At 43.4% G+C, this 22,391-nt stretch overlaps 1 protein-coding gene across 5 annotated transcripts in view; it reads left to right on the forward strand.

Annotated features, from left to right (window-relative positions):
- Window positions 1–22,391, forward strand: part of AFF4 (ALF transcription elongation factor 4) — an 88,433-nt gene that overhangs the window by 57,642 nt on the left and 8,400 nt on the right. For all 5 annotated transcript variants that reach the window (XM_075209708.1, XM_075209710.1, XM_075209709.1 and 2 more), the window contains 5 exons: window positions 7,676–7,838; window positions 9,484–10,398; window positions 11,925–12,007; window positions 19,419–19,653; window positions 22,119–22,207. In XM_075209708.1, coding sequence (XP_075065809.1) covers window positions 7,676–7,838; window positions 9,484–10,398; window positions 11,925–12,007; window positions 19,419–19,653; window positions 22,119–22,207 — 1,485 coding nt within the window. The remainder of the gene's footprint in view (window positions 1–7,675; window positions 7,839–9,483; window positions 10,399–11,924; window positions 12,008–19,418; window positions 19,654–22,118; window positions 22,208–22,391) is intronic.

Raw genomic sequence — 22,391 nt, forward strand, 5'->3', positions numbered from 1 at the left:
GTTTTTATATATGTTCTGTGTGCTAGACTGGTTTTAGGTCTTCTGCTACCTTGTGGTTGAAATGAAGCACTTATGAATGCAAATCTGCCCATCTGATGCAGGTCCAGGCAACCTTTATACAGTGCATTTGCAAAGAACCTAGTTGGGGCTTTCAGTGCTTCTGCTCATGGCTGGTTTATCACAACAAAAAACGTTGCAAATTTGCAGTTCTCATCACTGGGATACATCAGACTTCTTTTCTATTCAAGATTCCTTGTCAAAATCGTATGGCAGATAATCCCCATATTTGGTATCATTTGGCAACTGTTGATGTGGGATTTGTAGTAATTCAGTACATTGTGGATGTTTCTATGGCCTTTCCAGGAGCTGCTATATTGATTATAGCATTAAACCAGCAGCCATCATGGAAGCAGTGTTGATCTGACAATTGTGCATGTTAACTGACTCATTATAAACAAGTTTCTTTATTGACTGTTTGCACATGCAAATACAGAGACAAAATATTTACATGTCATATGTTGTATACTTTTTTTGACAACTTTATATGGGGACTTTGCTATATGTATATATTGGTTAAAAAATATCAAGGAAACCTTTTTAGAGTAAAAATGATGCTAAAATGAATGGCTTAAACATGTTAGATTAATATGAATGGATTTAGCCATACATTTGTTTAGTTTATTTGGTTATTTCTCTTTCATCCAGTCTGGGGGACACTGCTTACCATGGGTTGTGGAGGGAGCTTGGGGAGTTGGCACCTAACTAGTTAACTTTTAGTACTGCCGACAGACCCCTCCCCTCTACAATCCCCCTGCCTCTTCCTCTTCCTGTCAGTTTTTTTTAGGTGCCCATGGAGTTGGGCAGTGTTTTAGTACTGTAGGTAATTTTTAACTTTTATTTTATTAACTTTTTTTTACAGGTGGCAGAGCTGGAGTGTGTTCTAATATAGAGAACACACTCGCAGCAGGGCAGCGCAGGCACTACGCTGTCAGATGAGAGCCAGCGGTTTTCACTGACAGGGACAGGAGGAGATTGAAGAAACTGGTGCCTGAATTAGGAGTGACAAGCTGTCTCACGGACCGCTGTCACTCCTGGAGCCTCCCCGATAACCGGCGCTGCCACTGCAGGCATAGAGCGCCTGTTATCGGATACTGCATTGATGGCGGCGATCTTGGATTCGGAGGAGAGGAGAAGGGGGCTATACCAGGATCCCCCCTCATACATAGGAGGAGGCATCTGGTATTATCCGCTGCGGAGACCTCCCCTGGAGGTCTCCACTACTCTGCCACATAATACTTTTAATTTTTTATTCAGACACAGAATCGCTGCAGAGGCAGCATTACTGAAGGGGGGAGCTAACACATAGAGCTCCCCCTCCTTCCAGAGAGAGAGATGGTTTATCCCAGTCTTCTGGCGCCAAGGAGAAGCCCGGGAAGAGAGAAGCCCGGGAAGAGAGGGAGCAGGCACCAGGATACTGCTGTTGGACTTCTCCCCTGTTTGGCCTATGGGCTAAGTATCTGATTTATTTAAACACATATTCTGTATTGCTGTGTACAAGTGGGCTAGTAGGAGTTATATTATAGTTCTCCTACTTGCTTTAAGTATTATTTCGTGTTTAAAATTTTACAAGTACAACTTTTATAGATTAGTTGATTACTTGTAGTTTACACTTTTCTCTCCACACATTTATATCTCTCTCTCTACTCAGCTAAATTTAACAATTTAAGTCTGTGTTTGGTGTGCCTTCCTTTATTAAGAAATGTCAGATAAGGGAAAGGGCCCTATTGCAAAATATTTTACATGTTCTAAATCAGGGTTGTCCAACCAGCGGGCCGCATGCGGCCCAGCACGCATGTAAATGTGGCCCAGAAGGAGTTTTTGTTGTGGCAAGGGGGCAGCGCTGTTGATGTAAAAAAAAAAAATCCTGCAAAAAAGAAAAGAAACTACTCACGTGCGGTCACGTCAGCTGGTACTCCGGCTCCCTCCCTTGTCTCCTCCTCCGTGCGGTGCTCGCAGTGAATGTCGGGCATGATGTCATCACGCGCAGCATCTATTGCGGAGCGCAGCACAGAGGAGACACCCGCACGAGAAGAACAATCGGCAGCACAGAATTGGAGAAAAGAAGAGAAGAGGACAGGAGAACAAGCCGATTAAAAGGTAAGTTAAGGGGGATTTCTTTTATTATTTCAAGGGACGCTGACCAGTGAATAAAAGTCACCTGGTCCTGGAGCATCATGGACCTTATCTCCCTGCTACATACTTCTACTTATATTACTAATGGGGCATTATATATTACTCTCTTTGGCCCATTATAAGTTGTTATTCCTTTAACTAACATAGTGGTGTAATTATCAAAACAGGTCACAATTTGGGGTCACAGTGGTGTATATGTCAGGTACCGCAGGCCTGGTCAGGGCACCCTGATATACAATGCCTGGCTTAAATGGACTTCATTGATATTGCATCGAAACAATACAAAAAGTGATTAAAGTATAATAACTAGAGAGAATTTTTTGAACAAGGTGATTGAAAGGTAAGTATAGGGGGATTTGAAAAAAAAAGTTATATTTATATATCACTTTTTTTCTCATATATATGTTAACTATGTTTTCTATGGTTTTTTTTGAATGATCAGCTATCGTTATTGTTAGTGTATCTTATGTGCGGCCCAAACCAATGTGGCCCAGGGAAGCTAAAAGGTTGGACACCCCTGTTCTAAATGTAATGTAAAATTACCCTGTGGGCACAAGGACCCGTTGGCGCTCTGCTCTGTCTGCGAGGCAGGGGTCCCCCCTGCGCAAGCCCAGCATATTTCAGCCCCACTGACGGAGGAACCGGCCTGGGTGACCTCCCTGTCACAGTCGGTTTCCTCTTTAGCACAGATGGTTTTTCAATCTAATCAATTGCTATCTACTGTGGCTACTTCGGTGGCTAATACTAGTACTCAGTTGGGCCTCCCTGTTACCACAGGTTCTATTGGAACGTCTATACCAGGACCTTCCTCTTCTCATACAGACCAAGCCCCTGTTCCCACAGAACTGGCATGGTCTGCAGCATTTATAAAGGGTTTGGATAAACTAAACCAGTTACTTGAATCCCCAAACATTCCGCCTGCTAAAAGAAGGAGGCCTAGATCTGATAATACCCTTATGGTCCTTTCAGAGGAAGAGGGGGAAATTAATTCTGATCCTGACCAGGTTCAACCTTTGGAACAGGAAGAAAGCTCTAAAAGCCAATTTATTAATGATTTGGTTTTAGCAGTGAGACAAGCGTTGGACCTCCCAGAACCGGAGGATACTACTCCTAGAGACAGAAGTCTATTAAGAAGGCCAAAAGAAAGGCTATCCGTTTTTCCCCTTCCGTAGAGCTTAAGGATATTGCAGTATGAGCCTGGAAACAGCCTGATAAGAGGTTCTCTGTTACCAAAAGGTTCTCTTCTCTGTATCCATTGCAGGAGGAAGATGTGGTTCGCTGGGCGAGTATTCCAAAAGTGGATATTCCAATAGCCCGATTGGCCAAGCACACTTTACTTCCAGCTCCAGGTTCTGCATCTCTGCAGGATGTCAATGACCGCAGAGTGGAATCCCAGCTAAAATCTATATTTGCGGCTGCGGGTTCTTCCTTTAGGCCCACATTTGCTTCAGCTTGGGTGGCTAGAGCCATGGAAGCATGAGCAGACCAGCTGGCAGAGGCCTTGCAGGACTCTGATTTACTGCCCCTGGCTTTGCATTTGAAGGAGGCATCGGGGTACCTTTATGAGGCGGCCCAGAACTCAGCGGCTGTATCCTCTTCTATTCAGGCTGCATCTATTTCAGCAAGAAGAACGTTATGGCTGAATTACTGGGAAGGAGATGCGGAATCAAAAAAGTCAGTGGAAACCATTCCTTTTTCAGCAGCAGGTTTGTTCGGCCCGGAATTGAATACCCTGATCTCACAGGCAACGGGGGGCAAAAGCACTTCCTTGCCGGTATTCCCTAGCAGGAGCCGAAACCCCGGGTCAGCTCCTTTCGTCAGCCCTTTCGGGGGACCTCCTTACCTAGAGGACAGTCCTTTAGAGGCAGACAGCCAAATTCTCGAGGCTCCTCTGCCAGGGGGAGATCCTCGTTTGGCCTCCAAGACCCAGGAGAAGCCTGCGTCCTGACGACCACTCTGTTCCGGAGGGGGCACCAGTGGGGGGACGTCTGTCTTTGTTTCAGGAACAGTGGGTAGCGTCCTCCCAAGATCCTTGGATTCGGGGTTTTATATCAAAGGGGTACAGGATAGACTGCCTGGGCCCGGTCCCACATCGTTTCTTCCGAACTCCGCTACCCCGAGATCCATTAAGAAAACATGCAATACAGGATTGTGTCGCCTCTCTTCTTTCTCAAAGAGTTATCTGCAGGGTCCCAGATTGCCAGAAAGGACGGGTTTTATTCAAACCTGTTTCTGGTCAAGAAGCCGGACGGCTCCTTTCGTCCCATCCTAAACTTAAAGGGTCTCAATGTGCACTTAAGGGTGGATGAATTTCAGATGGAATCCCTAAGGTCGGTGATAAACGGCTTAGACAAGGATCAGTTTATGGCGTCTATAGACATTAAAGATGCATACCTCCACATTCCCATTTGGATCCACCATCAGTCTCTCCTAAGATTCTCGGTGGGATCCTTCCACTATCCTTTTCGGGCCCTCCCCTTCGGCCTCAACAGCACCGAGGGTTTTCACGAAGATCATGTCAGTTATGGCAGCATGTCTTCAACTTCAGGGAGTTCAGGTCGTGCCTTATTTTGACGACCTGCTCATCAAATCCTCCACAGAGAATTGCTTACGTCATCACTTATCCCTCACCTTGGCGGTTCTCGAGGGCCATGGATGGCTAATAAATTTAAAGAAATCCCAGATGGTTCCGTGTCAACGCATGGTTTTCCTAGGGCTTATTATGGACACCAGCCAGCAAAGGGTGTTCCTACCTGTCGAGAAGATCCGTTCAATTCAGAGTATAACAACTCAGGTCTTGTCTTCTCCCAACCCCTCAATGCACCTGTGCATGCGGCTGCTGGGAAAGATGGTGGCCTCCTTCGAGACCATCCCCTTCGGTCGAGCCCATTCTCGTTGTTTTCAGTGGGATCTATTGACGAAATGGTCAGGATCCCACCTACGTTTGGATCTCCAAGAGGATCGCTCTATCTCCAAGGGCGAGAGAATCGCTTCAGTGGTGGCTGATTCAGGATCACATGACAGTGGGCAGGTCCTTCGCTCCATGGCCATGGATCATAGCCACGACCGACGCCAGCCTAAAAGTCGGTTCAGGAATCGGCCCTATCAATAAACGTGCTGGACTTGAAGGCTATTCTTTTGGCCCTCCGGGGGGCCCAGTCCCTCCTTCAGGGCCACCCTGTCAGAGTTCAGTCCGACAATGCCACGGCCGTGGCATATGTCAACAGGCAAGGAGGAACCAGTAGTGCAGCGGCAATGAATATTGCAGCTCAAATTTTGGTTTGGGCAGAACAATTTGTTCCAGCAATATTGGCAGTTTTCATTCCAGGAATAAAGAATTGGGAGGCTGACTACCTAAGTCGACACCAGATGATGCCGGGGGAGTGGTCACTTCATCCGGAAATTTTCCACTCTCTGGTTCAGAGGTGGGGTCTTCCGGACCTAGATCTCATGGCCTCCAGACACAACAGAAAGGTTCACAGGTTTTGCGCAGGGGCAAGAGACCCCTTAGCGTTGGCAGTGGACGTTATGACAATGTCATGGGTGTTCAGGTTGGGATACCTGTTTCCTCCGATTCCCATGCTTCCTCGCGTACTCAGACGAGTAAGGCATGGCGGTCTGCCAGTAATTCTAATAGCTCCCTCATAGCCGCGCCGAGTCTGGTACACGGACATAATCTCTATGGCGGAAGGACAAGGTTTTCGTCTTCCGTCTCGAGACGACCTTCTTCTGCAAGGTCCCTTCCGTCTCCAGAATTTACTTCAGCTCAGTTTAACGGCATGGAGGGCTAGAGGTTTTTCCTCCAGCGTAGTGAATACTATGATGCGAGCCAGAAAGCCAGTTTCAGCTCGCATCTATCACCGGATTTGGAGAGTCTACATCAGATGGTGCAAAATTAGACATGTCACTCATCCTCTTTTCGCCTCCGTCGCTTGTTGGCTTTCCTTCAGGATGGCCTGGAAGCAGGGCTTCGGTTAGGTTCTTTAAAAGTTCAGGTTTCGGCTCTGTCAGTATTTTTTCACCTGAAATTAGCAGATTTACCAGATATTAGGACTTTCCTCCAGGGAGTCTTGCATATTCAGCCTCCCTATGTTCCGCCCACAGCACCATGGGATCTCAACCTGGTACTGGATATGCTTAAGGGGCCTCCTTTTGAGCCATTACCTGTGGCAGTTTTGAAGTGGTTGACCTGGAAGGTCCTCTTCCTTTTGGCTATTGCATCTGCACGTAGGGTTTCGGAATTAGGAGCTCTGTCTTGTCGGGAACCATATCTGGTTTTCCACGAGGACAGAGCGGTGTTGAGAACCCTCCCTTCCTTCGTTCCAAAAGTAGTTTCGGCTTTCCATCTGAACCAGGAAATTGTAGTTCCGGTCTTCTCATCTACTTCCCATTCGGATCAACAATCTATGGAAAAGTTAGGTGTGGTTAGGGCTCTCCGCATTTATGTCAAGAGAACTTCTCAGATTAGACGTACTGATTCTCTGTTTGTTCTTAATGATGCTAGTAAGAGAGGCTGGCCAGCCTCAAAACAGTCCATTGCAAGATGGATTACGGCAAGCATTCAGCAAGCTTACATAAAGGATAATCGTCCTGTGCCGGAGAGACTTACGGCTCATTCCACGAGATCGGTAGGGGCGTCGTGGGCAGCGAGAAATGGGGCTTCTGCAGGGCAGCCACCTGGTCCCCTGTCCACACCTTTACAAGATTTTACCAGTTTAATGTATTTGCATCTGTGGATGCAAATTTTGCTCGTAATACTTTACGAGCGGGATTTTCAGAATAGTCCCACCCTTAGGGGGCTGCTTTAGAACGTCCCCATGGTAAGCAGTGTCCCCCAGACTGGATGAAAGAGAAAAGAGGATTTATGTACTTACGTTAAATCCGTTTCTCTGATTCCGTCTGGGGGACACTGCGATCCCTCCCTTCTGCTTTTCTTCTGTGTGCTTTTGGTTGATTGGCCTTTTCTCCTTGGGGCTTTTTAATTAACTGACAGGAAGAGGAAGAGGCAGGGGGATTGTAGAGGGGAGGGGTCTGTCGGCAGTACTAAAAGTTAACTAATTAGGTGCCAACTCCCCAAGCTCCCTCCACAACCCATGGTAAGCAGTGTCCCCCAGACGGAATCAGAGAAACGGATTTAACATAAGTACATAAATCCTCTTTTTCTAATCTAAATATCTCTTTATTTATGTGTAGTTTATTTTGGCAACATTGAGATCATGTCATTTATGTGGGAAAACCAATTAATGATATTAAACTGTTTTAGGCAAGCTTTTCTCATTAGGATGACTGTTTTACAGTGTTTGATTAAATGTATTACAATTGTTTGCATTGTCACTGGAAATACAATTTACTTATTTTACTAAATGAATCGTGCAATGTACAAACCTATTTCTCCTAAGCTAATATAGTGCAGTTTTATTGATGCATTGTGTTCATTTCCAATATAACAATCTGACCATTTTCATATCTTCTCACCCCTCAGTAACTCTGAGCCATCACAGCCTAACAGTGAAGGAGCTGAGAATTCCAGGGATGATTCCAGCAGCCACAGTGGGTCAGAGAGCAGCTCTGGATCCGATTCTGAAAGTGAAAGCAGCTCCAGTGATAGTGAGGCTAACGAACCATCACGCTGTGCCTCTCCTGAGGTAATAATGTGGCCCAAAAAGATGTGCTCAATGTCTGTGTGCTTTTAACATCATAATTTATTGAAAATCACAATTCTAGTTCAGGTAACACTAAGCAATGGTTTAATAAAGATATACTTAGTGTAACTGTCAGGGACTGGGGGGGGGGCTGCCTGGTGAGCTGCCTGGGTCACTGAGCAAACAGTCACCCGCCCCCCTTTCTTAAAATGTTCAGAATAGGCTTGCGAGCAGAGTCTCGTCCCCCAGCCTAAAATTTACCAGCCAACCCCTGATCATTGTATCAGCATCTTAAAAATGGTGAGGATCCCTGGGAAGTTGGATCAAAGTGAAAAGTATTGTTTTTGGGCTAAATGAGGGTCCCCATTGTGTGTTTTAGTAGAAATACATAAAAGTAAATCACATCTAATATTTAAACAGCTTCCTAAAATGTTTGCATATTTTCTGTGACAGTTTCTTCCAGCTCTGTCATGTAAAGTTCCATGTATTTTGGTTTAGTTGCAAAATTTAAGTTGAAATATCTTTTTTGAAGAGTAGTGCTGTGTACATGGTAGGTGAACATGTCCTACAATGGTCAATAAAGTGAATGAGGTAGAATGCAGCAATTTGTGTTTCGCTAGAGTTTGTGAGTGCTGAATATATGTAAAGGAAGCTCGCACATAATACTGACACTACTTTTTGAAAATAGCAGTAACGTCAAAACTTTGAAATTCTGTAACGGACATAATGATTTTGATGAATGAAAAAGTAGTTTGTTGCCATTGTTTGCTGTTACTAGCTCTTTATAGATATTGCGTTTAGCTACAAAATCTGCACTAAACCACAGCAACCAATGAGACACGTGCTAGTCTAACTTGAACTTTACAGATAAAAGCCGATTTGTGATTAGATGCAATGATTTTCGCCTAAATATAATTTTAATAAATGAGCCCTAGTATCTTTTTTTGTTACTATACATATAATCACGTGACCATTAAGAGTCCGCTGAAATCACCAGCATTGAACGTGGTTTTAGTGACCCTTTTAAGAGGAATAAGTCAACCCCCCAATATAAGAGTTGGTCCAAACTAAAAAAAAAAAAAAAAAAAATATAAAAAAAGAAAATCATTTTGAAAAAGTTCACATTCCCTGGCAGAATCTATTTATTTAATATCGGTGTCTCAATGAGAACTCTAGTCCTTTTTATTTTTCCCTTTCGACTTCCTGTAATGTTCTTCACTAGACATCTACGCTGGAAAATCTGGTTTGCACAATATTGGTGTTTTACTTAAATATACAAACCCATTATATCTGTTATTTCTTTTTAAATTACTTCTTATTTAAATACATTCCGGACTAAGGGGATATTTTGTGTTGTCCAGTGCTTTCTGATGTATTTGCATCTTTCCAAGAACTTTTGAATAGATTAGGACTGAGTAGAGATTTACAGTGTCGTTAGACCAAGACCTACTGTTTGTTTTGTTTTTACTTCGTAGTTTCCTTTGTAGATTTAATGTAGATAATTTGTATTAGTGTATGGTGCATTTCTTTGTTTCCAATATTGCCTGTTCATGTTGTTTTGATTTCTTTACCAGAGTGCATTGTTGTGTGTCTGCATCTTTTGTTGATATTCTGCGTCACTTTTTTTTTTTTTATTATCCTTTTTAAGCCTGAGCCTCCACCATCGAATAAATGGCAATTGGATAATTGGTTGAATAAAGTAAATCCACACAAAGTGTCTCCTGCGTCTTCAGTAGAGAGCAATATTCCATCATCACAAAGTTACAACAGAAAGGAAGTTCAAGAGCAAGGAACAGGCTCTAGCTATACAGAACCAAGTGGGCCAAAGGAGTCCAATAATTCTACCCCAGTCAGAGACTCCAAAGTAGCACAAAAAGGCTCTGAGGGCAGCCGTGGGAGGCAGAAGTCTCCAGCTCAAAGTGAGAGTACAACTCAGCGAAGAAATGTTGGTAAAAAACAACCAAAAAAACCTGAAAAGACAGCTGCAGAGGCACCAAGAAGAGAACTTAAAATAGAAAGTGTAACAACAGCAGAAATGACCACCAATCTGCCTGTTAATAGACATAAGGCAGCCACAAAAGGTTCCAGAAAGCCCAGTATAAAAAAAGAGCCTAAGTCTTCTCCTCGGCCTGCTACAGAAAGGAAAAAGTACAAGCCTTCAAATAAACCATCTCAGAAATCCAAGGAGTTTATTGAAACTGATACCTCATCCTCTGACTCTGATGAAATTGAGAGCCTTCCTCCTTCATCCCAAACCCCTAAATATTCTGAGAGCAATAGGACTCCTCCAGCCAAACCCTCTGTTGAGGAGGATGATAGCTTTTTTCGGCAACGATTGTTCTCTCCTATGGAAGAGAAGGAACTTCTATCACCCCTAAGTGAGCCTGAGGATAGATACCCACTTATTGTAAAAATCGACTTAAGCCTGTTATCACGCATACCGGGACGGCCTTTTAAGGAGACTGAACCACCAAAGGTTGAAAAGAGCGTACCAGATAAACATCCAAAAGAAACACAAAAACAGACTGAAAAAACTGCCAACAAGGGAAAAAGAAAGCACAAGGTTAGTGGTGGTTGGAGTTTGGACCTTGCAATTATGTGCAAGTATTGCAAATAGTGTTTTAATTTTAACTATTTTTTTCTATACAAGCCTCTTTTTTACAACTGTCTGATGTGCTTAATATCAGTTTATCACCATTATTAAATTGATACAATATATGTAATATAACATTACTATAATTAGCTCAAAGCACCACCACTGGGCATGGGCTGAGATTTATAGTGCTACTTTTACAGGGCCACTAAACCGAAAGTAATATTGCTCATGCAATATTAAAAGCATTTTGGAAAATTAACACACTTTTTTTTTCTCCTCCTCTTAATGGATTATGCAAAATGTCCCTCTAAACTTCCATAAGCAGGAATTTGCATAGACTTCAGGGAGAGGGTGGAATATACTTTAAATACTGACTGCATTGGTCAGTCCAGTCATGCCCTGTGATTGCCTGCCATCACTTCCAGTCTGTATGTTTGGGAAGGCATTATTGTAGGATGCTGAAATACAAGCCACAACAAGCTGCAGGATAGCATGAGATGGAAGGAGATGTAGGGTTACCTTCATGGCAAAGCTTTTTTCATGCAGTATTAGCTGTTGGCTTACTTGGTAAATAAGGAATCATCTGTGTCTGCTATAAGTTGTAGATTGAAAGGAATTGGCATGAGTAGAGTTTAGCAATTACTAGTGCTACTGTGATATTGGTACCATGTGGACCCTAGGCTGGTCCTGTCACAGCAAGATATGCACAGCCTGCTGGCTGCAACTGCTAATATCTAAATATTGTAGTAAAAATAATTTATATTAAGAAATCATGTAGTCTCTTTTCTAACTACATGTTGTTTAATTTAAGCATATTATAAAATTCCCTTTAAAGGTGTTTACTGCAGGGTAATTTGGCGTCTGCCTGTGGCACGTTGCCCTGCTCCACATTCACCGGAAAGTTGACAGGCTAAGATGTCCTCCATAAAACCATAATAGTGAAATATTGCCTGTTAATTTTTAGGACAAAAGAAATCGCTGTTCTTATGAACCAAAAATGACTAGCAATCTGTTTTAAAATCTGTCAGTCTTTATAAGATATCTGTCTGGAATGGAGCCAGATACAGTCGCTCATGACCACAATATAACCGTGCTGATGTGATCTGCGTGCCTTGTTACCATATCAGTAACAGCCCTGTCCTTTTTGGATCACCTACATTTAAAACCCAATTAAACAGTGGTTCACAATCTGATTGTGTATAGGCAGCTTTTACCATGTAACTAATCTTAAGTTATCTCAATGCAGAATACTTTTCTTAGATATCAGCCACTGAAGATTCCCTGCAATGTTCTTCCCTTGACCTAATCTTCTGCATTTTACAACATTCTTATAATGGTCTAATAGATTTCATATTGGTTTCAGTGAAATCTGTTTCCATTTTGCAAGTTTAGTGTTTCTATGGGAATTGTGCATATTGCTTGCTTATTAGAGTATTTGCTGGGTTCCCGAGAAAGCAGAATTTATATTTTCTTGCTTTCATTTGTCTTTACAGAATGATGATGAGGTCAGGGGTAATGAGAGCAAGAAACCAAAACTGGAAGAAAAGACATCAAGCCACAAGGTGTCCAATAGAGAGTAAGTAAAATAAGTGTGCAGTAGATACTTGGTGATGTGTTGTACAGTCATGGCAAAAAGTTTTGAGAATGACACAAGAATTGGTTTTCACAAAGTTTTCTGCTTCAGTGTTTTTAGATCTTTTTGTCAGAAGTAGCTATGACAAACTAAAATCACAAGCATTTCATAAGCGTCAAACTTAATGTAATTGTCAATAAAAGCCTTTATGTAGAGTCAATATTTGCACTGTTGACCCTTCTTTTTGAAGACCCCTGCAATTTGCCCTGGCATGCTGTCAATCAACTTCTGGGCCACATACTGACTAATGGCCACCCATTATTGCCTAATCAATGCTTGGAGTTTGTCAGAATTTGTTGGTTTTTTGTTTGTCCACCCGCCTCTTGAGGATTGACTACAAGTTCTCAATGGGATTAAGGTCTGGGGAGTTTCCTGGCCATGGACCCAAAATTTCGATATTTTGATCCCCGAGCCACTTAGTTATCACTTTTACCTTATGACAAGGTACTCAATCATGCTGGTAAAGTCATTGTTTGTCACCAAACTGTTCTTGGATGTTTGTTAGAAGTTGCTCTTGGAGGATGTTTTGGTACCATTCTTTATTCATGGCTGTTTATTCATTGTATCTTGGGCAAAATTGTGAGTGAGCCCACTCCCTTAGCCGAGAAACAACCCCACACATGAATGGTCTCTGGATGCTTTACTGTTGGCATGACACAGGACTTCAATTCCCGACCATGGCCTTAACTGTGTGGAGTTTGTATGTTCTCTCTGTGTTTGTGTAGGTTTCCTCCCACACTCCAAAAACATACTACTAGGTTAATTGGCTGCTCTCAAACAAATTTACCCTAGTGTCTGTGTGTCTGTGTGTGCGTGTCTGTGTGTGCGTGTTAGGGAATTTAAACTGTAAGCTCCAATGGGGCAGGCACTGTTGTGAATGAGTTCTCTGTACGGCGCTACGGAATCAGTGGCGCTATATAAATAAATAATGATGATGGTAGCACTCGCCTTTCTTTCTCCGGACAAGTGTTTTTCCGGTTGCCCCAAACAATCTGAAAGGGGATTCATTAGCAAAAATGACTTTACCCATGTCCTCAGCAGTCCAATCCCTGTACCTTTTGCAGAATATCAGTCTGACCCTGATGTTTTTCCTGGAGAGAAATGGCTTTTTTGCTGGCCTTCTTGACACCAGGCCATCCTCCATAAGTCTTCCCCTCACTGTGCCTGCAGATGCCCTCACACCTGCCTGCTGCCATTCCTGAGCAAGCTCTGCAATGGTGGTACCCCGATCCCGCAGCTGAATCAACTTTAGGAGACAGTTCTGGCGCTTCATGGACATTCATGGGCACCTTGAAGCCTCCTTCAAACTATTGAACCTCTCTCTTTGAAGTTCCTGATAATAATCCAATAAAAGGTTGATTTAGGTGCAATCGTACTAGCAGCAATATCCTTGCATGTGAATCCCTTTTGGTGCAAAGCAATGATGACTGTAGGTGTTTCCTTGCAGATAATCATGGTTGACAGAGGAAGAACAATGATTTTAAGCACCACCCTCCGTTAGCTTGACAGACTGGAAGATTTAAAAAGGAGTTAGAATAACAGAGTGATCTCCAGCCTTGTCCTCGTCAACACTCTCAGCTGTGTTAACGAGAGAATCACTGACCTGATGTCAGCTGGTCCTCTTGTGGCAGGGCTGAAATACAGTGGAAATGTTTTTGGGATGAACTTCATTGTCTTGGCAAAGAGGGACTTTGAAATTAACGGCAATTCATCTGATCACTCTTCATGACATTCTGGTGTATATGCAAATTGCCATCATAAAAGCTGAAGCAGCGGACTTTGTGAAAAATATTTTCTCACGCCGGGACCTTGGGGTATAGAGTAGGGACAGGCAAACACTGGCACTTTAACTTTAGTTAAAGCTCTGGCTCCTCCCCCTCTATACCCCACCTCCTGCTAGAGCCCAGTCTAGTTTTAAGTGCCAGCTGAACGGGCTGTGCACTGGGGCTGCTTAGCAGCCAATTTTGATTTATTTTCAGTTTTATTCATTTTTATGTTATCGGAGACTTCTGTCTCCGTGGGTCTGACAGTCGGCAACTCTCTGAGCCGCGTAGCCAGCTGTCAGTTAGAGGTCCGGCTGTTGGGGGAGCGTCGGGGCAAGCGCGCTTCCCCTTCCTCTCCTCCCTGCGGACACTGCCTTTACAACTCTCTCGCGGCTGCTGCTGGCAGGGAGGGTTGATTTCTAGCGGGGATGCCTCTGGTGTAATGCACAGCATGGACGGCTGTGTGCTGTCTGCGAGGAGGGAGGGGGGGGGGAAGGTGGGAGCGAAGGTACCGTGGAGGTGCCTCCTTCTGCCTGCTCCCTCTTCTGATGTTTTAGCCCTCCATGGAGCCGGGCACAGTCGCCACAGGCTGTGTCCGTCCTCCTGTGCAGAAAGCAAGGCTTCCTGCACACATTGCGTCTGGAGGGTTGGCAGCAGGTACGTGAAACCCTCTCTCAACATAGTGCTGAGTAAGGGGGGGTAGAAATCGCAGTGGTTACCTGAGCTGGCTGCTTTTTACTAAAAGCAGTCATTTTGTTTTGTTTAAAGAAAAGTTTCTATTTTTAGCTCAGGGAACGGGGTCAGGCTAGGGTCACTAACTCAGTGAGCCCTGCTAGGCTCGAGGAGTGAGAGACCACGACGGGGGAAATGCACAATAGGAAACCACTCCCCCCAGGGCCCAGCTCTGGATTGGCTATCGTCCAAGTATGACAACCACCTCAACCAATCCAGGGCCCATTTTAAAAGCTCCAGTTTCTCCCCATTTCTATCCTGTATACTGTAAGGTATAGGGTTGGGGGTGGTTTGAAAAACGTTTGTATTTTTATAAATTGGGGAGCTTTTGGCTGTATCGCAGGCTCACTTTCATTTATAGTTTGTGTGCTGCTTGTTATCTGTATTGTGTGTATTTCACTGTACTGTTTTTGTCCCATCTGTTAACATGTCAGTGAGGGAAAAATCTAGGCGTGGTAGGGCTGGTGTTACTATGCCAAGTTTCACCTGTGCTGTCTGTCACGTTAATTTACTGTCTGGGCAGTCGGGCGCGCAGGCTCTGTGCGTAACCTGTTGGCCCACGGAGATCACTCCTGTTGAAACAGCTGGCGCTTGTTCAAACATGGAGGAGCCTGCCTGGGCTCGGTCTCTCTTTAATACAGTGGAACTACTTGCTCAGAGGGTACAGTCTCAAGCTGCTCCATCCTCAGATTCAGCTTCCTCAGCTCAGGTTTTGCCTGTTTCTGCTCCGGTGCAGTCTGTAGAACCAGCCTGGGTACAGGGCCTTGTATCTTCGGTACAAGGTTTGGTGGTGGTTTCTTCCTCCTTAGAGAGGATGATGAAAGCGGCCGCACTGTCTTCCTCAGGTAAGCGGAAGAGGGTGGCTGCACCTCTTCAGGGAAATGAGTCTGATTCTGATTATGGTTCCCAGGAAGAGGGTGAGTTACCGCTGGATTCTGATCCTTCTATGGTGAAGGAGGTTCATACTGATCGTCAGAGTGTGGAGGATTTAATTCAGGCTGTGCGTCAGGTACTTGATATTCCTGAGGAACAAGTCCCTGAGGCTGCTGAATCTTCTCTTTTTTGTAAAGCGCAAGAAAAAGGCTTTTTGTTTCCCAGCCTCTTCCCAATTGGAAGCTTTTTTGTCAGAACCTTGGACTTCCCCAGACAGGAAGTTCCAGTTGTCTCGGCGACTGCAGTCGTGTTATCCCTTTCCCCCTGAAGTTCTCGCTAAATGGGAGACGCTTCCTCTGGTGGATGCGGCTGTGGCAAGGTTAGCAAAGGTAACTACTATTCTTCTGCCTAACCAGGCCACTCTTAAGAACGGTCTCGACCTTCCGGTCTGTACTATCCTTAAGTCCATTTTTGTGGCAGTAGGTGCTTCTTTGAGGCCTGCCTTGGCATCAGCGTGGGTTAACAAAGCTGTTGAACGCTTGTCAGAACAACTGTCGGAAGCAGTTCAGAGGACGGCCTGCCTGCCAACAAACCTTCAATTAGTGGAGCAGATTCAGAGAGCAACAGATTATTTAGGAGAGGCTGCTATGGAAGCGGATCTGATTGGAGCGTCCATTTCTGTCTCTGCAGTTTCAGCGCGTCGTACTCTCTGGCTCAAGTCGGAGAAACGCGTCGGGCTGACGTGGACGAGTTTGGACACACCCACTTTATACGACTTCCGTGTATACACGTGTTTTTACAGTCCTTATTTTTTATGCTATTACGGAGCAACTATATCCTATTGGGACTGTCTATCTATACACAGTGATACAGGAGAACTGGATATGAGAGAGCCCTAAGGTTACTACAGTTCCAGCAAGATAAGAGAATTTATGGTGGCTCTAGACATCAAGGATGCATATCTTCATGTGCCTATTTGGAAGGGTCATCAGTCGCTGTTGATGTTTGCAGTCTGATCAGAGCACTTCCAATTTCAGGCTCTTCCGTTCGGTCTCGCCACAGCTCCACGTATCTTCACCAAGATCATGGCGGTTATGGCTGCTCTGCTAAGGGCCAAGGGAATTACAATCATCCCTTACCTAGACGATCTACTTTTAAAGGCAGATTCTTCAGAGAAGCTTCTGTTGCATATTCAGGTAGTAATCCAGACCCTGGAGTCGCACGGTTGGATTATCAACTTCAAAAAATCCAAGTTGATCCCATCCCAGCGGATGGTGTTTCTGGGTCTCTTATTCGATAACCTTCTGAGATAGGTGTTCTTTCCTCAGGACAAGATCCTAGCCTTGCAGAGGATGGTGAAATCCTTGTTGGTGGCAGGACCTTCCATTCGTTTTACAATGAGACTTCTGGGCAAGATGGTATCGTCATTCGAAGCGATTCAGTTTGCTCAGTTCCATGCACGACAGTTCCAATTGCAACTTTTGTCGCAATGGAACAAATCCCATCAGAATCTGGCGAGTCTGGTTTTTCGCTGGTCTCCGCAGACACGTCGGTCGCTGATCTGGTGGTTACACATGCAGAATCGCACCAGGGGATGCTTGTTCTCAATTTGGAATTGGATTCTGATAACAACAGATGCCAGCCTTCGAGGTTGGGGGGCTGTCTGTCTTCACGCTCTGTTTCAGGAGCTTTGGATTCAAAAGGAATCCAAGCTTCCAATAAATGTCTTAGAACTGCGCGCAGTGTTTCATGCTCTGAGGAGTGTGCAACACTTGCTGCAGGGAAAGCCAGTAAAGTTTCAATCAAACAATGTCACAGCAGTGGCATATCTCAATCATTAGGGCGGCACCAAGAGTCCCTTGGCCATGAGGGATTCTCACAGGATTTTTCAATGGGCCAAAGCTCACGTTTCGGAACTCATGGCCATCTTCATTCCCGGAATAGAAAATTGGGAAGCAGACTTCCTAAGCAGGGCAGTCTCTGCATCCGGGAGAATGGTCCCTCCATCCGGAGGTGCTTCAACAGTAAGTGGTGAAATGGGGTCAGCCGGATGTCGACATGATGGTGTCTTTTGCACGGGAACAGTAGCGGGGAACCTTGTGATTCAACCAGAGATTCCAGGGCAGTCGTGGTAGACGCTATGTCATTCCCTTGGAGGTACCGCTTAGTGTACCTTTTTCCTCCGATAACCATACTTCCACGAGTACTGAAAAAGGTGGAGAGAGGGTGTTCAAGTGCTTCTAGTAGTGCCGGATTGGCCGCGCAGGTATGCCGTTGCACCTGGTACAACGGCATACTCTTCATGGCAGGAGGTCTGTCGTGGCGGTTGCCAATACGCCCAGACCTGCAGACCCAGGGTTCCTTTCGTCATCTAGATTTGAAACGGCTGACTTTAACTGTGTGGCTGTTGAGGCCAGGATCCTAAGAGCTAAGGGCTTTTCGAATCGGGTGGTGCAGACCATTCTCCGTGCTCGAAAACCGGCTTCGGACAAAATATATCATCGTGTCTGGAGGACATATATTGGTTGGTGCGAAAAGAAGGGATATCCTACGTCGTATTTTCATCTGGCCAGGTTACTGAGGTTCTTGCAGGATGGCTTGTATGTAGGTTTGCGTCTTAGTTCTCTTAAAGGTCAGGTGTCGGCTCATTCGATCTTCTTTCGAAGAAAACTTGCTGTCATACCTGATGTGCAAACTTTCATTCAAGGTGTTTTCCATGTTCAACCTCCTTATGTTCCTCCGGTTCCACCATGGGATTTGAATTTGGTGTTGAGGGCTTTTACAGCATCCACCGTTTGAACCCTTGAATACGGTGGATTTCAAATTTTTAACTTTGAAAACTGTTTTTCTTTTGGCCATTTCTACGGCACGCAGAGTTTCAGAGCTTGCTGCTTTGTCTTGCAAGCCTCCTTTGTTGGTTTTTCATGAGGATATGGCAGTTCTTCGAACCAAGCCGTCCTTCCTCCCTAAAGTTGTATAAAAGTTTCATTTGAATCAGGACATTGTTATTCCGGCTCTATCTGATTCCTCATCTTCTGATAACGATGAGTCTATTCGTTATCTTGATGTTGTTCGTGCCTTACGAATTTATGTTAAAAGATCTCAGAAATTACGCAATACTGCGGATCTTTTGATTCTTTATGATGCTCACAAAAGAGGCTGGCCAGCTTCTAAAGTGACCATTGCTAGGTGGATTACGGCTGTTATCCGTCAGGCTTACAGTGGGGCTGGGGAGCCTGTCCCAGATAATCTACGGGCGCATTCTACAAGATCTGTTAGTGCTTCCTGGGCGGCACGCCATGGTGCCTCCAGGGATGCAAGTTTTGGGAGAAAGATGCTTCGGCCGTTTCTTCTGAGCGTTCCCTCTCGTGAGACAGCTTTGGGAAGTCCCCAAGGTCCCAGTGTCCCCCAAGGATGTGAGAGAAAATGGGATTTTTATACTTACGTAAAATCCGTTTCTCTTTATCCATTGGGGGACACCGGGCGCCCACCCTTAACGCTCTGGTTTCTCCTTCTGTTTGACATGTTGTATGGTTGTTAAGAGAATGATGTGTTAAGTTTATTCTTTTTTCTTTGGTTTCTCTCTATCTCCCTTTCTGTGGGCTTGGTTAAACATAGACTGGGCTCTAGCAGGAGGTGGGGTATAGAGGGGGAGGAGCCAGAGCTTTGTTTAAGTTAAGTTAAAGTGACAGTGTTCGCCTGGTCCTGGTGTCCCCCAATGGATTAAGAGAAACGGATTTTACGGAAGTATAAAAATCCCATTTTTGCCATTCTCAAAACTTTTGGCCATGACTGTACTGTGTAGCTAAATATTTTTTCATTGGTTTCACCAGTCTCAAGTAAAATGGTCTTTACTGTGTTTTGCTTGCTACTTTATTGTTTCTTTCTTCCCCTATATGCAGCACTAAATTGTAAATGAGAGTGAAACTATGCTTTTTGAGCTGATTAAAATATATTTTTAATTGTAAAATTTGTAATACCTGTAGGTCGTCCAAGCAGAATCCAGTTAAAGAAAAAGATCCCCTGCCTTCACCTGCTCCACCTGCACTGCAGAAAGATTCAAAGACAGAGCATGGACCACGTAAAAGAACAGTTAGTCAGTCATCATCCCTGAAATCTGGTAGCAGTGGCAGCACTAAGGAGACTAGCACCAAAACTAACTATTCTGCCAAGCAAAGAAAGACCGAAGGGAAGACCTCTACTACTACGAAGGAACTCAAGGTAAAGGTTTGAGCAAAGGCAGACAGTCCTCCGTTACATTGCAAGTCCTATCAAAATATTCTAATAAGTGTTCAAATTTTAAGGTTTAATGTGACTTAAATGATATAATTGAGCTATTGTTCAGCTTTGGATTACGTTGTGTTCCAGATTTTATGTATAATAGACTGTCTTATAAAGGAGACTTTTCTTCTGTGAAAGACCTAAATATTATAGGCTGTTTAGTCTGCAGTAGTAATACTGTTATTATATTGTCACTCTATATTGCACAAATTATTAGCACACTGTATAGGTTTAGTGGTCGTTGTGGAAGGCATCACAGAATTTTCTTATACTCGCGCGCGCGCGCACACACAGTTAAATTTCCTTCATTCAAAAGTAAATTGGTGGTAATTTTGGTGAGTGAATATTTGCTTAACAATGTCTTACTGGAGAGTAGTCCTTTATAAGGTTGCATCATTCTGTGGAAATAAAGGCACTAGAAATGCTGTGTGTATCGATTGGTGGATTCACGCATAGCTATGCCACACTGTGCTTACTATTTGTGCTATGTCCTATTTGTTCTGACATCACTTTAACACTGTAGTAACAATGTTTGTTTTGGTGTGTCTTTATTATTGTGGTTTTGGATGCTTTTGACAAGGTTGCAGTAGAAAGTCCTAAAGCATTAACTCCCATGCACTCATACGCCAAGGGAAAATTGCAATATCGGATTACTCGTAAAGGCAGTCCCGTGTCGCATTTTATCTTAGGGGTGCCACTGCCTAAAAAAAAATTGACTATTTCAAGAATATAGTGAAAGGTGCACCATAGGACTAGAAAATTGACATTGAGAAATACTAGGTAGCATAAATAGTGCAGAATCCGTATTACTATAAATAAATTCTATTTTTTAAAACCTCAATTGGCAAGAATGCAGACAATAAATAACAGATGTCAAAAATAGATATATATATAGATATAGATATATATATATATATATATATATATATATATATATATATATATATATATATATATATATTTTTTTTTTTTTTTTCTTCTCAGGTGATTATAATCATTGTGCATGTCATTATCCCAGTGTTGCAGGTGTCCCAAAAGAGCAGGCAGATTTTGTATTAAATAGTATAAAAACTCAGTACTTCAAACACACAGTACCAAATAATTGGGCATAGTCAAATCTCTTATAGCGCTGCCATGAAATCTGGGTGTATATACGCCAATGTGAATGACCAGTTCACCTTTTGGATAAAATCTGTATAGAAAATCTTTGTTCTTCCTATTGTAATGCTGACGTCATGTGGGACTTGATCAGAAGCATAAGTTACAAGTCATTTTTAAACTTGAGAGCAATTTGGACGAATCTCACCCGATCGGATATAGTAGCTGATAGGGAAGGACTCCCATTTGTATTATCCAACAGCCAGAGATGGTTTACAGTCAGGGTCTCTCCACAGTAATCCACACACTGAATTGGCACAGCTCTTGTGTATTATATAACAGTCTCTTTCTTCACATTTGCAGTAGTTTAATGTGCACAAGTAAAGATTAACGAATGCCTGCTTGTTGGACCAGCCCACGGGTACAGGATATAAAGCTATCTGACAGGAGTTCAATTCCCGACCATGGCTTTATCTGTGTGGCGTTTTGTATGTTCTCCCGGTGTTTGTGAGAGTTTCTTCCGGGTGCTCCGGTTTCCTACCACACTCCAAAAACATCCTAGTAGGTTAATTGGCTGCTATCAAATTGGCCCTAGTCTGTCTGTGTGTGAGAGTGAATTTAGACTGTAAGCTCTATTGCGGCAGGGACTGATGTGAGTGAGTTCTCTGTACAGCGCTGCAGAATAACTGGTGCTATGATGGGTTTTGATCTGATGGGGTTTGTCAATAAAAATATGACTTTCTCAAAGAAAGAAGTAGGAAGTCTGTTACTTTTAATGCTTATATATTATAAAAATGTAAAACTTCTTTAGTCCAATAAAAGAGAAGCAAGCCCAATAATTTTACAATGTTCTAGCAATGAACTTATTTCTAGAGTACCAAAATGGATCCCCTTTCTGTGCACAAGTATTTTTTGAGATGTTAATTATTAATAGCTAAGGCTTTCTCTAAAAGGAATAAAGGGTATTTAGTTCTGGCGGTTTATGGAAAATGTATATTTCAAATAAGATTCCTTAACATATTTTCTCTTTAAGTGTATGAGTTATTACATTTGAGATTTATTTGACCTTTGTGTATGATGTATAATGTGGATCAATGCATAATATACTCCCACACCCAGGCGGTTACTGGCTTGTTCACTTTAGACCAAGATCTGACACTGTGTGGTCATAAGTCTCGTACATTGGATTGCCCAGGAATTTTTTTTTACGTTTTTAAGTATACCATACTTCTCTACAGAATTCTAGTGGTTGTACCAATGTCTGGCTGTTAATTATTTAACTAATCCTATAAAACATTCATTTCCAGGAAAAAACCTCAAATAATACTACTGCTGTAGCTTTCATACCACCAATTGATAACAAGTCCAGAAGGGCTAAGCTGACTTTTGAAGACAGGTAAGGTGCCAGTTGTATCCTTTCTCTAACAAATAATGTTCTGCTGTTTCAGATACAATACTTTGGTTATGAATCTCTGAAATGTCCAAACACCTGTGAACACTCATGCGTACTATAATAAGCTGTGTTTTGGTTAGAGATATAGATATTGTATACACTGTTTATGATATTATTTAAGGCCAAA

This window comes from Mixophyes fleayi, chromosome 4, assembly GCF_038048845.1.
Source record: "Mixophyes fleayi isolate aMixFle1 chromosome 4, aMixFle1.hap1, whole genome shotgun sequence".
NCBI classification, from domain to species: domain Eukaryota; kingdom Metazoa; phylum Chordata; class Amphibia; order Anura; family Limnodynastidae; genus Mixophyes; species Mixophyes fleayi.